This window comes from Aythya fuligula, chromosome 2 (genome assembly GCF_009819795.1).
Source record: "Aythya fuligula isolate bAytFul2 chromosome 2, bAytFul2.pri, whole genome shotgun sequence".
NCBI classification, from domain to species: Eukaryota; Metazoa; Chordata; class Aves; order Anseriformes; family Anatidae; genus Aythya; species Aythya fuligula.
In genome coordinates this window covers 65944559-65962978 of record NC_045560.1, presented here as the reverse complement: position 1 = coordinate 65962978, position 18420 = coordinate 65944559, and the positions used below count along the sequence as shown (strand labels likewise).

Here is an 18420-nt window from a genome sequence, read left to right as displayed (position 1 = left end):
GAGGGATCTGGGCAGGCCTGAGAGGTGGGCCTGTGCAAACCTTATGAGGTTCAACAAGGACAAGTGCAAGGTCCTGCTTCTGGATCAGGGCAATCCCAAGCACAAACACAGGCTAGGAATAGAATGTATTGAGAGTGGCCTGAGGAGAAGGACCTGAGGGTGTTCACTGATGAGAAGCTGAACACGAGCCGGTGATGTGTGCTTGCAGCCCAGTAAGCCAACCATGTCCTGACCTACATCAAAAGCAGTGTGGCCATCAAGGCGAGGGAAGTGATTGTTCCCCTCTGCTCTGTTCTCGTGAGACCCCACCTGGAACACTGCCACTCTGGGGCACCCCCACAAGAAGGACATAGATGTATAGAATGAGTCCGAGGAGGGCCACAAGATTCTCAGAGGGCTGGAGCATCTCTCTCTATGCAGAAAGACTGAGGGAGTTGGGGTTGTTCAGCCTGGAGAAGGAAGGCTCCAGGAAGACCTTACAGTGGCCTCTCCAGCACCTAAAGGGGACCTGCAGGACAGCTGGGGAGGGAACTCTTTGACAGGGAGTATAGCGATAGGACAAGGAGCAATGGCTTTAGACTTAAAAAGAGTAGATTTGGATTAGGTATTAGAAAGAAATTCTTTATTCAGAGAGCGGTGAGGCACTGGAAAAGGTTGCCCAGGGAAGTTGTGGATGCCCCATCCCTGGAAGTGTTTAAGGCCATGGTTGGATGGGGCTTTGGGCAACCTGGTCTGGTGGGAAGGTGTCCCTGCCTGTGGCAGGGGGATTGGAATTTGATGCTCTTTAAGGTCCCTTCCACCCAAACCTTTGATTCTATAACGTTAATTTCACAGAAACTGGAGCTGGCCTACCATTTAAAAAAGATCATAAAACAGATCCACTAGAAATAAAGTGTGGATCATATGAAGCACATGGAGACCTGCTGTGTAAAAATCAATGCTAGCCCTTTGATAACAAAGAGCCTAAATGCTTCCGGAAGTATTCTTCTAAGGACAGCAAGTTCTCTAGTGAAATAGAGCTTCAAAGCACACACAACTAGGTAGTACGTACGAACTATCAACTCAAACAATTCAAAAGGAAAAACACTAACTTTTTTTTTTTTTGAAGTTAATCCTACATGACAACTAATGGAAATTGGGCCAATGGAAATGGCCCAATTGAAAACTCCAGTACACTTCTATGCCAATGCCCCTTTTAGGTGGCAGAGATCAAACTGAGTATTATCAGACTTCAAGAGCCTCCTGCAAAAAAAATCATAAAAGGCTGCAACCTGCTATCATTAGACCCTGGTAAAACACAACAGAAAAAGAAGCTATGAGGAGGAGGACAAAATGAAGAGTGAAAGGAAAGGAAATTATGGCCTACCTTTATTTTTGTAATTGTGGTTCTGACCAAAAAGAAGGAAATTCTATTCATTTCCATTATCATCATGTTACAACTGCAGTTTCCTTTTTTTTTTTTTTTTCTGAGAAAGTTAAAGGTTTGAAACAAATTTCAGATTGAAAAATCTGAGAATTTTCTTTCCTTAGACGTGCCTCATTGAAGCTTAAAATTTGTATTCATATTGTTCCTAATTTCTTCAAAATTTAAGTTAACTTGTAATAATCCCTAATACTTCAAAATAATCAAAACTTTTTTTTAGTCTATTAATTTAATCAAAAATTTCCATCAAATCTTAAGAAAAAATGGTCCCATGCCACATTAATTGAGGAAACAGATTTCAATGTTTCAGCCCAAGCAGATTTTATGACACAATAAATTAGCAATAAAGCTGTAGAAAATTTTCCAAAAGCAAAAAAAAAAAACAAACATTTGAAGTTGTATGACTGAAAAACTGAAACTTTAATTTATTTCAAACTTTACTAAGGATTTACTAAGAGTGACTTAAATACATTTCAAGCCTAAAAAGATCTCTCTCCACTCCTAAAAAGTCACATCAGGAACAACAACAAAAAAAGCAAACATAAACCACAGCAAATTTAATTTTTGTGTATTCTTTAAGTAGAATTAAACAAACATGTATGATTCCCAGTTATTTCATTACAAATCAATGTATTCTTTCATTAATGCTGAAAAAAAAAACATGCCCTTCTGCTACTTAGATGGTTCTGAATCATCATGTTATGATGACATTCCATTTTATTCTCCATTATGTAGCCCACAATATGGCTTCTGCTCCATTAGAAACCTTAAAATTACGAACAGAGCAAAATGTTTGACCTTAACATATGGGAGAATATGAACTACATCTGTAAAACTGTATGTTTTAATACATACATAATTCATCTGAGTTGAATGAACAGTTAATTCATACTCTGGAGCTTGCTAGAGTCAAAAGGTGGAATGAGGAAAAATAACCCAACACTCCAAATCTACATTCAGCTGTGGAATAGACAGTTCATTTTAGATATCTATTATCTAAATTATCTAAATTTAGATATCTATTCCACATAAAATTCTGCAAACTGCAGAGATGTACAATTTGAATTATTTAAGTATGCAGCAACTAAATTCATTAGCATTTGAAAATGGTTTAGATTTTTAGATAATATATCTTTTAAAGTTTCAAATACTTACTGTGCAGGATTGCAAATTCAGGATTGAAAGTTCATGACAGTGATTTTGAATGTGTTTCAGTGCTTCATCTTCTAACTGTATTAGCAATTAAATTGGACATAGGAAAAGAAACAAGAAATTAAAAGCAAACCAAACTAGACAAAGGAGTGCACACATCTTGTAATATTGAACAAAAGATTGTAACAAAAACCAATATTTTTTAATTCATGAAGATTTCAAAAAGCCAAAAGAAAAAATGTATTTCTAAAGGATCACCCAAGCAGTTATGTACCTGTGTGCAACCTCTAAGAAATAGTGCTTTTAGTCCACTACACCCTTTCACCAGTGCTTCAATACCATCCTTTGTAATCTGATCACACCAGGAAAGATTCAAATGTTCCAGATTTCTGCAACCCTCACTGGGAGAATTAAAAAAATACATAAAGTTAAATCCAGCCTTCAAATAGTCATAACAGTGGGAAACCCAAATTAAAACACCACTGTTAGAAGTTAATGATAGCCAGTGGACTGTGCCAGGCCTCTACAGAAAAGTCATGAGAAAAGACCACACACAAACATTATTGTCCACACCCAAGAAGTGCTAGATACAAGATACAGTCAGTGCTGATGCACAATATTAAGGCTCAGCACTGTGTTGTTTTTTTTTTTAAAAAAAAACAAAAAACAACTTTATTATATATTGAACAGCTCTTTCAATTATTTTCTTTAATACAAAACACTAAATCTTCTTACCTTAAACCTTTCAAAGCGCTGTTTGTGATGGCTACACAAGATGTCAGATCCAGATGTTTCAGCTTGGAACAGAATCTGCTAAGACTGTAACATGTACTGCAAAACAGCAGACACACTAAAAATACCTTCAGCTACTTCTTCTTCCAAATTCCACCAACAAACAAAAAAACTCTTTGACTTACCTGTCAGTGATTTTTGTGCACCCATTTAGATTTAAGTGTTCGATGTTTCTACAGTTCTGTGCAAAGGTCCTAAAACAGCAACAAAAAGCTAGAGAATTACTGTTATGCCTAGTGACTGAATTACTGTTATAATTTAGTCGAGCGCACTCTGTCCCCTAATGAATTCCATCTCAGGGAAAAAGCTTGCTCTTCAACCCATAGAGTAAAACATCTGGTTCAGCGGCTGCTTTTTCATTTTGCTATTGCAAGTTCTGTCTTGAGTAACTCTAAAACCAAGTGCTCTTCCTCTCTCAAATACTGCTTGAGCAAGGTGCTTATTTCTGTCATTGAACAGAACTGATTTGCTTCAAATGCCATAACTAAAATCATTAAGGGAATGAACACAAGGGTTGAAATATCACATCAGTTAAATACTAAGCATACTTAAGCTTCTGGGGAGAGTTTTCATATACCTTGTTACTGAAATTTCTGTAGGTCTTATTAAGGAGCTGACTCCCACATCAAATGAAAATGCAGGAATGTATCCTGCACAACACAGAATTGGGCTTTAAGTCGCCTGGACTACTACGGGAAAGCCCTGGGAATTGCAAATTGGTTATTTATGATGTTAAAAATTAAAATGCATCTGTATGCACTACTGGGTATGTACACTAAAGATGATTGGAGCTATTACACCACTTAAAGCCTGTATATATCATTATACTAATTACCCAGAAGAAATGTATCAACTTCCTTTTCATCTCTAAAGAGCAATATTTACAGCTGCACTGCATTTCAGAGCACCGTTTTTATGCCCATGTTTCCTCCAACTGCATGGATTTTATTGGCAGTGATGGAGGAAACACACAAAACAGTTTTGTCTGGAGGCTTGCCCTGGTTAGCAGATCCGACTACACACTCAGCGGGCAACAACTTCCTGGCTCTCCAGTGTGGATTGAAAACAATGGGAAAGAAAAAAAAACAACAGCAAGCAGTTATACTGGTGATAGTTTCCACGTGAATTCTCAAAACAGCTATTCCAAAATTCACGTAGTGGAGTGAGATTTATAATCGAGACTTTTTCAAATCACTTGGAAAGACGCTACACTCTGTAATAATTTGCAGGAACAGTAAACAGACTTTGAGATTCAACTGTGGGGCATGTCCTGACAGAGCCACAAACATTCAGTACTTATATAGCCAATATACCTACTTTGATGACTGCCTTTTTTTTAAACTAAAGGGGATGTAGAGGAAGGATAAAATGAGAAATTAGTACCAGCCCAAAACTAATGGATCAGTGCAAAACTCCTGATAGGTAAAGTTGCTTTCAGAAACAATACCCCCCAAAATTAAAGCCATTTCTCATATTACTGTTTTGAAAGTCTTAAGTTCACAGCTTTATCATTCATTGGTAATTCCCAGTATCATCTGATTACATTTCAGGGGTAAGCATCATCTTTCCTAAAGTTTCTCAGGACACTACCATCTGCACTAGTTAGTATTATGGATGCACTATGTGTACGGCTAGCAGTACAATAGCTGGTCTCAGCCAACCCTGTCCATTTTCTTATTTGCATCAATCTACACATGCTACATACTGAACAACTACAAAAATATCTCTTTACTAAATATATCATTATTCACTAATATTGTAAATCCTGCCATCTTCCTCCTCTCACCACACCACTAATACCTGAACCCATTTGAATTTTTTGGTTCTGGCCCACAACCCTCACTGCAGTCCCCTAGCCTTAGTGTTCTGAACCAGCAGTCATGAGCATAGAGTGATACAAAAACTGAATTAATCAGGAGGAAAACTGTTGCCTACCTGTCCTCTTTCCTCCAACACCCATATTTCCTTCCCAGCTACCTTCTTAGTTCCCACGTCTCTCAGTGCCTGCCTTCCCCAACTCCTCCAATTTCAGCCCTGACTTCCACTACTGAGAACACACAGGGACCATATGCACAAATGCTCGTTGAGCTTGGAGGATTTATGTGGATTATTATTATTTTATTTTAAATTTTTTAAAAGGGCTCTCTAGCAACACCCACAAAAATCTGGAAAGAGTAAGAAAAAATAAAAACAAATAATTTAGAATAGCTTAACATTTCTATTTTTGTTTTTAACCAAATTTCTAGTTTTTTTTTTTGTTGTTGTTGTTGTTTTTTGTTGTTGTTGTTGTTGTTTGTTTTTAAGCCTTAAAACTCTAAGGGAAAAAACATGCTCTGGCTTTTACTCATGAAAGTCGATTACACATCAAAAATGCTCATTAATTTATTCTGGAGACAAATTAAATGAATGAGACTTGCTTGTATTACACATCAAAAATGCTCATTAATTTATTCTGGAGACAAATTAAATGAATGAGACTTGCTTGTAAATCTTAGGAAGAGCTAAAGGTCATGAGACACTAACCTAATGCCCACTGCTGAACAAAAATCTTTGCGCTTGTATCTAGGTCAGACTGAACATTATCTAGCCCACTCTGCTCTGACAGTCAAGCAAAGTGTAATGACTGCAAGTTATATTCTGAGCCTGTCTCCGAACACGCTTTGAGCCCTGTAGTATTTGTCATGTAGGGACCCTTCAGCTGCAGGTTAAGATCTTTGGGTTTAAATAAGGAAAGAAACATCAACAGAGGAATCTGGATTAATCCATTTGCATATAACAAAAGTTTACAGGGATTCAATGTATCTTGCAGGAACAAGTTGCACATTTCAATTTATACATATCTTAAAGGACTCTGCTAAAAGACTCCTGAGATGCTCCTGTTGCCTGTTTGCTCCTACATTACAGCAAGAGGAGAATCTCACACCTTTCCCAATTCTGTAGACACTGAACTGCATCAGTCTTTACTATTCATCCCCTTGCTAGGGTCATCTCTTGTCCAAACAAAAAGATTAACTATAAACTGACAATCTTGATGAAATTATACTTAAAGTACAAGTATGAAAACATTTTAAATGTTTGAAAGTTGAGAGAAAAAAAAAAAAAAAAAAGTAGCTATATTTTGATCTCAACTGATGGCTCATTTGGTCATTGCTAAGGTACTTAAGCATCCCATTTTGTTCATTAGACAGTACTTAGAAACCCAAACAAATGTAACAATAATTGCTTTTGGTCTGGATACTAGGAAGTAAGTGATGTCTCAATCTAGGACTTTACTTACTTTAAAGAGGAGTCTCCAACACCAAGACATCCTCTCAGACTGAGTTGTCTCAGGAACCCACCACACCTTTTCGATATATTTTCCACAACACGACCCTTAAACCAAATAAAAGGAAGATTTTGTTGAGTTTTATTCTGACATAACATTCTAACCAAATTAAAAATGCCAGGACTGAAAATCAGTCTCAGTTAAATCCTACCAGAACCATACCTCATTGAATTTCTTTTCCTACTTTAAGGAAAAACGGGTTACCTGATGAAACAAGTTCTGCTCAATTCAATTTTTAGATCTCTCTTCCTTTTTTCAGTCTATGATACGTGGCCCGATTTTTGTCTGGCAAAACCCTATCCATTAAAATTGCTAAAATGATCTTAGGATCTGTCAGATTTGCCAGGCAATCTGAAGAACTACCCAGAGGCAGAACAGAAGGCATCCTGCTCCTCAAGGACTACAGTTATTACTACAGCATACAACTTTAAATTATCCCTGAAGGCGTGCTTAGGCTAGTATTTTAATCTCAACTATAGCCCCTTGTAAATCCTATTTTACAGTCCCTGCTATAGGGATGGTTACTTCTGAAACAGGAAGGTATTGGACACTTGGTGGGAGCAGCCACTTCAACTCCAGAAGACTTACAAGAGCCTACCTCCCAGTCTTCAAAGTCAGATATATTTGGGAGTCTGTTCCTAACACCTGGAAATGCCCAAGGATTTCTCAGACTATGGAACTTACTGACATTATACCTCATTATTTGTCAAAAGTTGGAGTACAGTTTACAAACAAAACTTCCCATTTAACCTTGTGATCGTTACAAAATGCTATTCATTTACACCCTGAAAGCAGAGCATTTACTCTCTGAAAGGAGTAAGCAGAACAGAATAGTACTTCTAGTGCTCCAAGCTAGCATTATGAAAAATGTTATTTCAACTACGATATAAATACTTTTATTTTATTTCTTCATAGTAAAAACAGAATAATATATCAAAAAACAGGTAAACACTGCAACAACTGACTACTCATCACATTGTGTCTAATTTTAGGAAGACAAAGTAAAAGAAATCAACACTGATCTTCTAACAAATAGGACAAATATATACCTAACTGCACCTTTTATTTTCTTCTCTCTTTTATTCTAAATATATATAGATTATAATATAGAGAGATATAATATATATATATATATTATATAAATATATATAAATACTCATAAATTACAGGGCAGTGCATTTTTAAATTTCCTCTCTGTATGCAATGGCAGCAATTTTACTGAAACAATAAAACATTTCTTGGAATTTGTTGTTCACCTGTTAAAGTCCCAGCTAAAACTATGTGAAAATATCAGAGCTTATTTGTTAGTCTGTGAATAACAGATAATCTCCTATCTCAAATATTTTTACTTCAAAACAAACTGAAGGCAACTATACACTTCATGAAATGACATACTTTTTAGAGCTTTCTTATCACTTTGAATTATTTCCCAGCAGAGGCTAAATACCTTTACTGTAAGAATAAAGTCTTCTCAATGAATTACATATAATGCAGATTCAATCTACATAGGGGAAAAAAGCCAAAACCTAATGTATTATTCAAAGAAAATAATGAAACAAATAATAAGATACATTTTCCATACCCATTTATTACTTTAAGCATGTTAAAAAAACACCAAACCAGCATATTCAAAAAGACAACATAAGTGCATTCAAATGTATTTAGCTGTTTGAATAATTCAGTGTCACTCAAAATCCTGTTCTTCAGACTATCCCAGCTTATGCTTGGTGCCACATACCAACAAATTCTAAGGCACACTTCAAGATCTTCACACATCTTTGCATTAGAGAAGAACATTTTTCCTTTATAGCATGTACTTTTTTCTCAGTTTATTCAGTATCATATAAGGTCTTGAATAGGAAAAATTTCGTAACAAAACTGGTTTTCCATTATCTGATAGTCTCAGATCAAGTACCCCTTGATGTTATGTGCAATATCACCAGATAATGCAATATTGATCTGAGCAAAAAGTTGCCAAATAACAATTAGCAGCTTTTACCTGTCTTAAATCTAGACAGAAAAAAAAATACTAAAACAGTTTAAGGAAAAAACAAGCTGTTAGACACTGAATGTGAACACATTTCTCATCCAGAACTGATTTCTGTAGCACTCGTTCATTTAACTTGCACTTAGGAATAAATTTAACACATATATATTACAAAAGTACTTAAATGTAATACACTGAAGTAACTGAATTGCTCAAAATCACAGTATCTCCTTATAGAAAAAGAGGACCATAGCTTAATTTCATTCATTCTCATTAACACCAGACTACAAATATGTCTGAAAGGGCAACACCACTAGGAACAACATAAGACAAACTCTGCAAAAATGTAAAACCCCAACACTGTTCCTAAATAACAGAAAAGTTTCAGACACAAAAAAGGCTGATCAAGAGAATGGCCACAGATCTGGTAGGGTTTGTTTATTATTTTTTTAGCAAATGAGAGACACCAGCTTTTTTAGAGGCAAGTGAAAAAATGAAATTAGACCTCCAAGACTTCTTAGACACATTGAGATATTTGAAGATGCCAAAATCTTTTTCCTACCTCCACAAGATTCTTGTATTTGACATCAGTATAGCAGAGGAGTTGGCATTAAAATTTTAAGAGAACAGTGAGAAAATTTACTCTATGTTGCTGTAAAGCTTAAGGAACAGTTTGAACCACAGTTGGCAAAATATACCAAATGATCCCCATCTGGATTTTATTCATGCAACTAAAACGCTTAACATAAAATCCAGAAGCAAATTAGTTATTGTATTCTAAATTTAATTTATATTATCAAACACAAATTATAAACTAGTTCAGTTACAATTAAGGACTTGTATTTTCCTATGGATTTTTGTCTTCACTTTCCAACATCAAATTTTATTCTGTTATACACATCTATGATAGCATTAATACATTTTTTCTTATGAAACATAAGACTGCCGTAATCCTTTTGTTATATGCTGAAAAAGACTTTAATCTACATGTACATGCATCTCAGGCAAGATTAAAGCCCTAGGAAACAAATGTTCATAAAGTGGTAATAATATATACAGCAAATCAAATCCAGGCCAAGCCAGCAGTAAGAAGAGTTGGTTAGCATTTTGTTGTTTCAGTCTCCAAGTTCTGGGGCCAAGTGTCCAGGGAGCATTCAGCACTAGATGGCACTCTCACAGAGACAAGCAACAAAAATTCCTCTAGGTTGTGAAAGTGACTCAGCATCTCAATCGAGAGGCACCGTTTACATCTTTGTTTTCTGGAAATGATCAGTTCTTAATTTATAGAGCCTTGTATGTATATAATATTTGCAAATTAGCTGACACACTGCCAACAACCAGAACTCTAAAACTCATCCGGTGTAAAAAAGTCAAATATAGTGCCATCTTTCTACATGCTCCTTCTCTGTTTTAGTATTTTGAACTTTAACCTTTAAAATGTGAGAACTCAAGAACAGCCTATAGAATACTCAAAACGGGCTATGCACTTAAACATCACCATAGGAATGAAATAAACAAAGACACTAACCTCTATATCTGTCTGAAAGTTAAAAAGGTCTATTCTTTGCCAATTGCTTCCATCCAGAGCTAGAACATTCCACGCCTGCAGAAAACAAATAAGAGATTATATACCTCCACTGCCTGCTCCCTTCATTTTTGTCTCAGAAATTCAAATACAACAAACTCTGAAATACAGTAAAATAGACGTTTTTAGGTAGCAGTTTTTAAAAAACGAATGTAATTGTAGATATTACCAATCCTAAAACATTAACTGGTTAAAACCAGGGCATTTGTGGAAATTAAACACAGATCTAAAAGGATTACACTTCAGAGATTTGTCTTATGCCCATAAAACATGCATTTGAGGAAGAAATTAAATAAAATATATGAACATAGCAGTATTCAATGGTCAATTTTTAAAAAGAGCTTTTGTAAATTTGTCTAGTAAGTTATTCTTGCTAGATGTATATGGAGAGAAGTGACTGCACTTGAGAGTCCTTCCAATAAAACCACAGTTCCTCAGCCTCATTAGTTACTATTCTGAGATGAACAGAAACAGAAGCCTTTCAGAAAACTGCTGACTTTCCACTGTTAGAATCAGGCCTTTCCATGTGCTGAGTAACATATAGAGAATCTGTCCACTACTATCGACGTAACAGACGACAGTTTTTTAAATTAGAACAAAGTAAAGAGTGAGAGAAAAAAATATATACTTAGAAAAACTGAAAGAAAATCACATACAACCAACAAGAGGCAGCTTTGAGAGAAAAAATTTTGATTGTTTTATCACCTTGGTTTTCTTCTGATGTATTCAAGACTACCTGAAAGTTCTAACAAAGCCTGATGTTAGTTAGCTCAAAAAACTTATTGAAGTTGTGGACCAGAATGGTACGGGTATAGAAATGAAACAGTTACACAATTATATAATAAAACAAGGAAACAAAAAAAAAAAAAATAAAAATGGAGAAAAGCATGAAATTAGAAAGTTAATTCATGTTGTATAAGAATACGTCTCATTGTACACGCTTCATGTAGGACCAGAATATTTTTCATTTTAATTTAAAAAAAAAGACTAGTTAAACATAAAAGCTTACTTTGCATGCTTTCTCTATTATCTTCTGTGTGCCTTTTTCCTCTACTAGTAGTCCATTTATTTAACATAATTTGTGCTTGACAAGCTAATGATGGATGAACTTCTTAGACACATGGTGCACATTAACTGAACTACATGGAATTTTAAGCAGAATATGCGTTTGAAAAATAGTGTTATATGGCCGCATGCTTTATAAAAAGCAAATGCCATTATGCTAAAATGGGCTTAATCCTTTCTCCAGATATAGAGTATCTATAGAAAGTATCTATAGAAAAGATATCTGGGTATCTTTTCTATAGCCTTTAAACAGAATTCTAACATGGCAACTATGAATCTGAATGCAATTGTGGACCCACTGTTTATTTGTTTTAATGAACAATAAGGCTATATTTGATTTTTTTTTCTTCCTATTTTAGACAGGAAGGAGATTGCCTTAAAGCCCATGATTTGCAAGTAATTAAGTGAAAGCTTTCCAAAGAACAACAACAAAAAGAAGCACAACAGAAATACATACCTTGGAAACCTGTGCACATCGACACAAAGTAACTATGTCCAAGAAAGAAAAAATTCTAGAAAAAATGAAAGAATAAAAATTAAAATATTTTATTACGAGTTCAGACTAACATCTGAATTCACTGTTCTGTAGTTCTATGGAAAGATAAACAGTAACACAACAAGCAAGCTAAATTAAATACAAGTGTTTCACTAAATTATTTTGCTTAGTGAGTAATACCATGGCCATCTTCTTAAGATAGTCAACTCCTGCATAGTAGGAAACAGGTGCTGCTACAGATAATCTATTTTACAACTCTCCCTCCTCATTACCCATTTGTGTATGAATAACAATTTTTTAAATATTATTATTTTTAATTCAGAGAAACTGGTTTGTAAACCTTTAATTGCGATGCTATTAAAGAAATAACTTACACAAATATATGTGAAGATTTTAGAGACTGGTGAAGTGTAAGAAATGGGAAATAACATACAGATAAATCCAAATTTGAGAAAATAAGTACAAACACAAAGCATGATAACCCGTATTTCTAAAGGGGCATCACAATGACTACCAAGTCTATCACAGTCAGCATCTTTTTTTTGAATTTGCTCTAAAAGAAACAATTACACTTCAAAATTTAGCATTACAATTCAGATCACTGTAACAATTCTTCAAGGATGGCGACTTTTTGTAGTTTTCTAAACTAAATTTTTCACTGTCAAAATTAATTTTGCTAAATACCATTTAAAAACAACAATGAAACCAATTCAAAGAAAATTCTCAGGGAATAAAATATATTAACTTAAGCATAAAATATAGATCCCATTCCCAAATCAGTTTCTACTACAAACAGTTAAAGATATGAAATACATGAAAGATGTTCCTGCAGTTCATTTATAAAGTATCACCTCTCACCAATGAACCTTTTCAGTTATCCAAACAATGAACAGTGATAATAATATTGTGTGTAACATGGCATTTTTGGCACTAAGGAGCAAACTTAACTGGAAAGAGATGTTGAATTTTATATGTAAAATTCTGATTACTATTTTCTAAGTGGAAACCTGAAGCTAGAGCTCTAAATGGATGCCTAAATCCTAAGGGCTGTGGTTTTTAGCCGTGGTAACAGTAATGCAATGGAAGTTAATGGACGTACTTATTAAACATTAAGGCCCTTCTGGATATTTTGTACGATCTATTAGTTATTAGTTTTGAACAGTTATTATTTTTCCAATATTTCATCAACATATGAAAATACTTTTTTTCACTGTACAATAATATATTTCTCAAAAAAAATTATCTCAAAAGGCAAACAGACAATTTACAAAACAATGCAGATAACATTCATTTTGATAGCATCTATTTTGTCATTTGAACATCCATTCTAAGGTCTGTTGCCCCCCTTAAGAAACTTAGCAGTGCTTTACACACAAACTGCACACTGCATGAACAGTCCAACAATCTTGCTGAACACAGGTGAGTAAAGAAAGCGCTCTCTCTTTAAAGAGCAGCATTTATCCCAGTGACCTGCCTTGAACCCTCTCTGTAGTCACCTTTCCTCCCTTCCCAAGAGGGGAGCAGCAGAAGGTGAGGAAGGGGATATAACACTGGAGAGCTGTAAAAGCCACCTGGCTTGTAGAAGATTCCTTGTAATAATGATGTATGAGGGGAATCACAGGTTTATCTTAGATTTGCAGAAGCCAAAGCATAAAAGACATGTTTCTAAATTATTTCTAATGAAGACATGAAGGATGGTGACAAACTATTTCATGACACAATATTCTTGCCTAAATGAAGCATAGGACATGCTTTGGAAGTGATTCATCCAGTTCCACTGAAAGTAAGAAATAACAGAAGGAATTCAAGACGTTGAAGAAAAGCTATTTTCTATATTCCAACTACTGAGTTGTCTAGCAGTCTCTCTTCATGTTTGACTGTTTGTTACTGTTACGAGATTTATGTTAATGTATGATTTCCGCTGAAAAGAATTAAAACCAAATGCAGAACAGACATATTTATTTTTGCTCCATTCTGTATGAAGAGACTTTTTAAGAAGTCAAAAACTGAAAGTGGTTATTTTATGTTAAAAGGAAAACTATTTTAATAAGTGAAAACATCCATGATGTTTTTAGATTTCCAGTTTTGTTCTAACAAAGGAACTGTCTTGAAAGGCAGCTCAAGCTGTCTCCATGAAAATAGATAACTTAAAATGAGATTAGGATGCATTCTAACAGACCAAAATCAGAATAATTACTCAATTAAATATTATCATAGGTACCAGTAAATTATTTTACAATTGCTAAAAGTTATTTTGCCAACTTGCTTGGAACTGTTTTTTCCATGGTCTTCTATTTGTTTACTCTCTATAGTACAGTATTATGGGCAAACCGCTAAAGACAACAGCTTCTCTACTTGCAGCCCCACAGAACTACTAGCAAATCCTTATCAGTCAGGGAAAATAGCCAGCAAGACACAAGACTAAGGTTTTAAGGCTTTAAAACCCAGTCAAAGAATAGAGAAAGAGATGGCAACTCTGACATTGTCTGGCACTTTGGCAAAGGGACTATGTCAGCAAGCACTTGTAATTTTAAAAAGTGGAAAAGATTACCATGTAGGCCAGATGATGGTTGTATAGCACATCTGTCCTCTATGACCATAACTACATAGATGGAAGTTAATGCAGCTGGCCACAGGATTAATTTCCACTTAGGTCTTTGGCACAATTTAGTACAGGGAAACTGGAAATTTATAGAACCACAGTAATGTTTACTAATAATCTGTTCTAACTTCCTGTATCCCAGGCTATCAATTTTTCCTTAGTTAGCCTGTACTGAGCCCGAGAAGGACAATCTGCTTACTAATAATGAGAGTTCATCAAAACTTCTTGTCCCTAGGCACACACCAGTCTGGACATACATATGCCTCATGAGCTTGGTCTTGGAGTTCTTTCAATGTTAACAGTACCAGCAGTACGCACGAGTGTCATGCCAAAGGCACAGAGTTGTACAAGCTCACAGTTCCTCAACTCCTTTAAGGTAAACTACTATTTGGCTAAAGCCTAAATTCCAGAAAATGATCTATTCTTGATTCGAAAGCCTTCAAGGGGTGGAAAGTCACCACCTTCTCTGGTAGTTTGTTCCACTGGTTAATCATGCTGTTATAATATTTGCCTTATTTCCAAGGTGAACATCTGACTTTCAGCTTCATGCTTTCCTCTACTTTTCTTCACCAAATTCAAGAGTGCTTTAGCAGTTAGTACTTCCTTCTCACATAGTTTTAAAGCCACTTATGTCATCTTTAATTCTTTTTACTTTAGCTCTTTAAATCTCATCTTCAGTGCACATTCTTCTTTCCCAGTATGTTTCTGCAAATGTACACATCAGAAGCACATGAAGTGTTAAAAACCTTATTAGTACCAACAAAGCTGCACACAGCCGGGGACTTTAACAGCCTTTTTGATACAGCAACAGACAAGATACTTACAGGATCTTACACATTTCACTCCAACATCCCCTTCAGGGATGAAACATCCCAGGCTACAGCTCTTTGTGTGACCTTCCCTAATCCATGTAAAAATTCATCTTGTAAAATGTAAAATTTATCTTGTTTGAATGTCCCTTCATTTAATATGTCATTCAGATGTCCTTGGGAGTGGTTTGTCTTCGCAGTAATTTACCACTGCATTTCTTTTAGAGTCATCTAGAACTCTTATCTCCAGAGACTTCTTAAAAATGTCATTTCCATAACATGGAATAGAAAACAAAAAGAAAAAAAAAATGCTGTTTGGTCTACCTGCCAGTTGCTGCAACAACTGTTAAGCAACTCTGAATCCTTTTAACATGAACCAATGTACTGTACAGTGCTACTTCTTAATCAAAAGTTCAAATGTTAAAGTCAAATGCCTGAGTAAATTCACGTAATTTGGGTTGGTAGAACTGATTGTTTAACCCCAGATTGATATCGTCCAACCACTTTTTTCCCCACTAAAACACAACTGTTGGTTATATTTCTCTCTCTCAATTTTCTATCAAACATACATATAGTGAGTTTTTCCAGTGCATATTGAATAGGAGGCTGAGTTTTCTTGTATTCTTCCATATATTTCCATTTCCATACAGAGTTCATTACTCCCTTGTGCTATGAACAGACGTGTTTTTCAAAACACAGAAATAAGTGATGTCACTTCTATTATTTTGTTTCCCTCTCTGTGGAACCACAGAAAGAAACAGCTATTTCTCAGAACCCCAACACTGCACGGAGCATCACCTACAGAATAAGAAACAAAACCATGCAAGAGTCAAACTGCCTCTCTCATCTTTCTAAGGCCCTTGCCAACCTAATCACATAAGGAACAAGCTTTCGCAGTAGCACCTTGATAATTACTCGTTTTTAAGTATTTTGATACAATACTACATGGCCTGATTACAAGCAGGTAACAAAATACATACAGTAATGCATACATACATACTGTACTGTGACTTCCTGGAATTTTTGGCTTGGCAAACTCAATGTTGGTATCTGCCAAGTATGACAGAAATGCCTGATAATTTCTAAAGACACTTAGCAATAAAATAAGATTTTTAAAACTGCTTTAAGAATGGAATGCTATTTCAAAACTTTTATTTTTCACTTCTTTTCAATTCACAGTGCTGTTGCACACAAAGAATGATGTCGAAGTATACAGAAATATATAGTTCGATGGATGGAATATATGGATTCCCCATCCCTAGAAGTGTTCAAGGCCAGGCTAGATGGGGCTTTGGGCAACCTGTTCTAGCAGGAGGTATCCTTGCCCACAGCAAGGGAGGTTGGAATTAGATGGTCTTCAAGGTCCCCTCCAACCCAACTCATTCTGTGATTCTACATTTCTATGAAATGGAAGTCATCTATAATAATAGATGAGAAATGAATGACCTTTAAGAAGTCAAGTTGAAGACTTGAACACAAAACACGTATAGAAGGTTTAGGGCAAAATCTCAACCCATGAAACAGTTTATCTATTGTCTTCCAAAAGGTCAGATACATGCTATAATCAGTTTCAGCACTCCTACTTAGCTTTGTTTCACTCAAAATAGCCAGTGTGACCTAACATTTTAGGGCAATCACTTCATTACATTGGTTATCCTGATTCGTCTAATAGAAAAATATGACAATTTCAAAAAGAAAAACCAACAATGGTTATTAGAAAATAACATTATATAATATTAGCATCATTTTGTCTTCAGTAGTACTGAGAATCCCACTGCAGTGTTTCCAAATCACAGAATCACAGAATTTCTAGGTTGGAAGAGACCTCAAGATCATCGAGCCCAACCTCTGACCTAACACTAACAAGTCCTCCACTAAACCATATCCCTAAGCTCTACATCTAAACGTCTTTTGAAGACCTCCAGGGATGGTGACTCCACCACTTCCCTGGGCAGCCTGTTCCAGTGTCTAACAACCCTTTCAGTAAAGAAGTTCTTCCTAACATCCAACCTAAAACTCCCCTGGTGCAACTTAAGCCCATTCCCCCTCGTCCTGTCACCAGGCATTTGGGAGAACAGACCAACCCCCACCTCACTACAGCCTCCCTTGAGGTACCTATAGAGAGCGATAAGGTCACCCCTGAGCCTCCTCTTCTCCAGGCTGAACAAGCCCAGCTCCCTCAGCTGCTCCTCGTAGGACTTGTTCTCCAGACCCCTCACCAGCTTTACAGCCCTTCTCTGGACCCGCTCAAGCACCTCGATGTCCTTCTTGTAGCGAGGGGCCCAAAACTGAACACAGTACTCAAGGTGCGGCCTCACCAGAGCTGAGTACAGGGGGACGATCACCTCCCTAGCCCTGCTGGTCACACTGTTCCTGATACAAGCCAGGATGCCGTTGGCCTTCTTGGCCACCTGAGCACACTGCTGGCTCATATTCAGCCGACTATCCACCATCACTCCCAGGTCCTTCTCTGCCTGGCAGCTCTCCAACCATTCCTCTCCCAGCCTGTAGCTCTGCTTGGGGTTATTGCGCCCCAGGTGCAGGACCCGGCACTTGGCCTTGTTGAACTTCATGCAGTTTAACCTTTCACTATATTTTTTCCTTCGCTATTTTTTTTTCTTTTTCATCATCTTTCTCCCTTCCCAACACCAAACACCTTTCAAACTAAATGCCAAACCAAGTCCTGTGCTTTACCTAAAATGAAGCAATAGAGGACCTGCAGGCCAAGGGAGGAGAGCTAAGACAACTCCCAGCCATGCCACCTCTACTTCCTGTGCTCCCATATCAATCACGCCTTCCTAAAATTGGAATAGTTGCAGAGGAGGATGATCCATATTTCTAACCTTAAAAGCCTCATGGATTGTCCAGTTTAATCATTTTCTGTAAGGGCTGGATGACCCACAAGGTTCTGCAGTTTCTAAAATTGAGCATGCTGCAACTGATGACTCCCTAGTTTCATTAGCTAGATTTTTGTCAAAGTCTCAGCTATTTACTCCAGCTACAACATTTTCTTTTTAAGGCATCAAACCAGGAGAAAGAATTCCATAAGGATCAAAAACACTGAAATATTTTTTATTTTTTACAGAAAAGCATATGATAAATGAAAACGTAAGTACTTTGGGGCAGATGGGAATCCCTGAAAGGGGATACATACCAGGAACACCTCATGCACCCATTACAAGCT

At 36.2% G+C, this 18420-nt stretch overlaps 1 protein-coding gene across 2 annotated transcripts in view; it reads right to left on the bottom strand.

The window, feature by feature from the left end:
• Window positions 1-18420, bottom strand: part of FBXL2 (F-box and leucine rich repeat protein 2) — a 56776-nt gene that overhangs the window by 20473 nt on the left and 17883 nt on the right. Inside the window, exons 3-9 of one of the 2 annotated variants that reach the window (XM_032181559.1) lie at window positions 11787-11841; window positions 10208-10282; window positions 6645-6739; window positions 3493-3561; window positions 3311-3406; window positions 2850-2976; window positions 2579-2653 (exon numbers count right to left, since the gene is read on the bottom strand). In XM_032181559.1, the coding sequence (XP_032037450.1) occupies window positions 2579-2653; window positions 2850-2976; window positions 3311-3406; window positions 3493-3561; window positions 6645-6739; window positions 10208-10282; window positions 11787-11841 (592 nt within the window). Of the gene's footprint in view, window positions 1-2578; window positions 2654-2849; window positions 2977-3310; window positions 3426-3492; window positions 3562-6644; window positions 6740-10207; window positions 10283-11786; window positions 11842-18420 lie in introns of those variants that run through there. The other variant, XM_032181560.1, reaches the window with a different exon arrangement.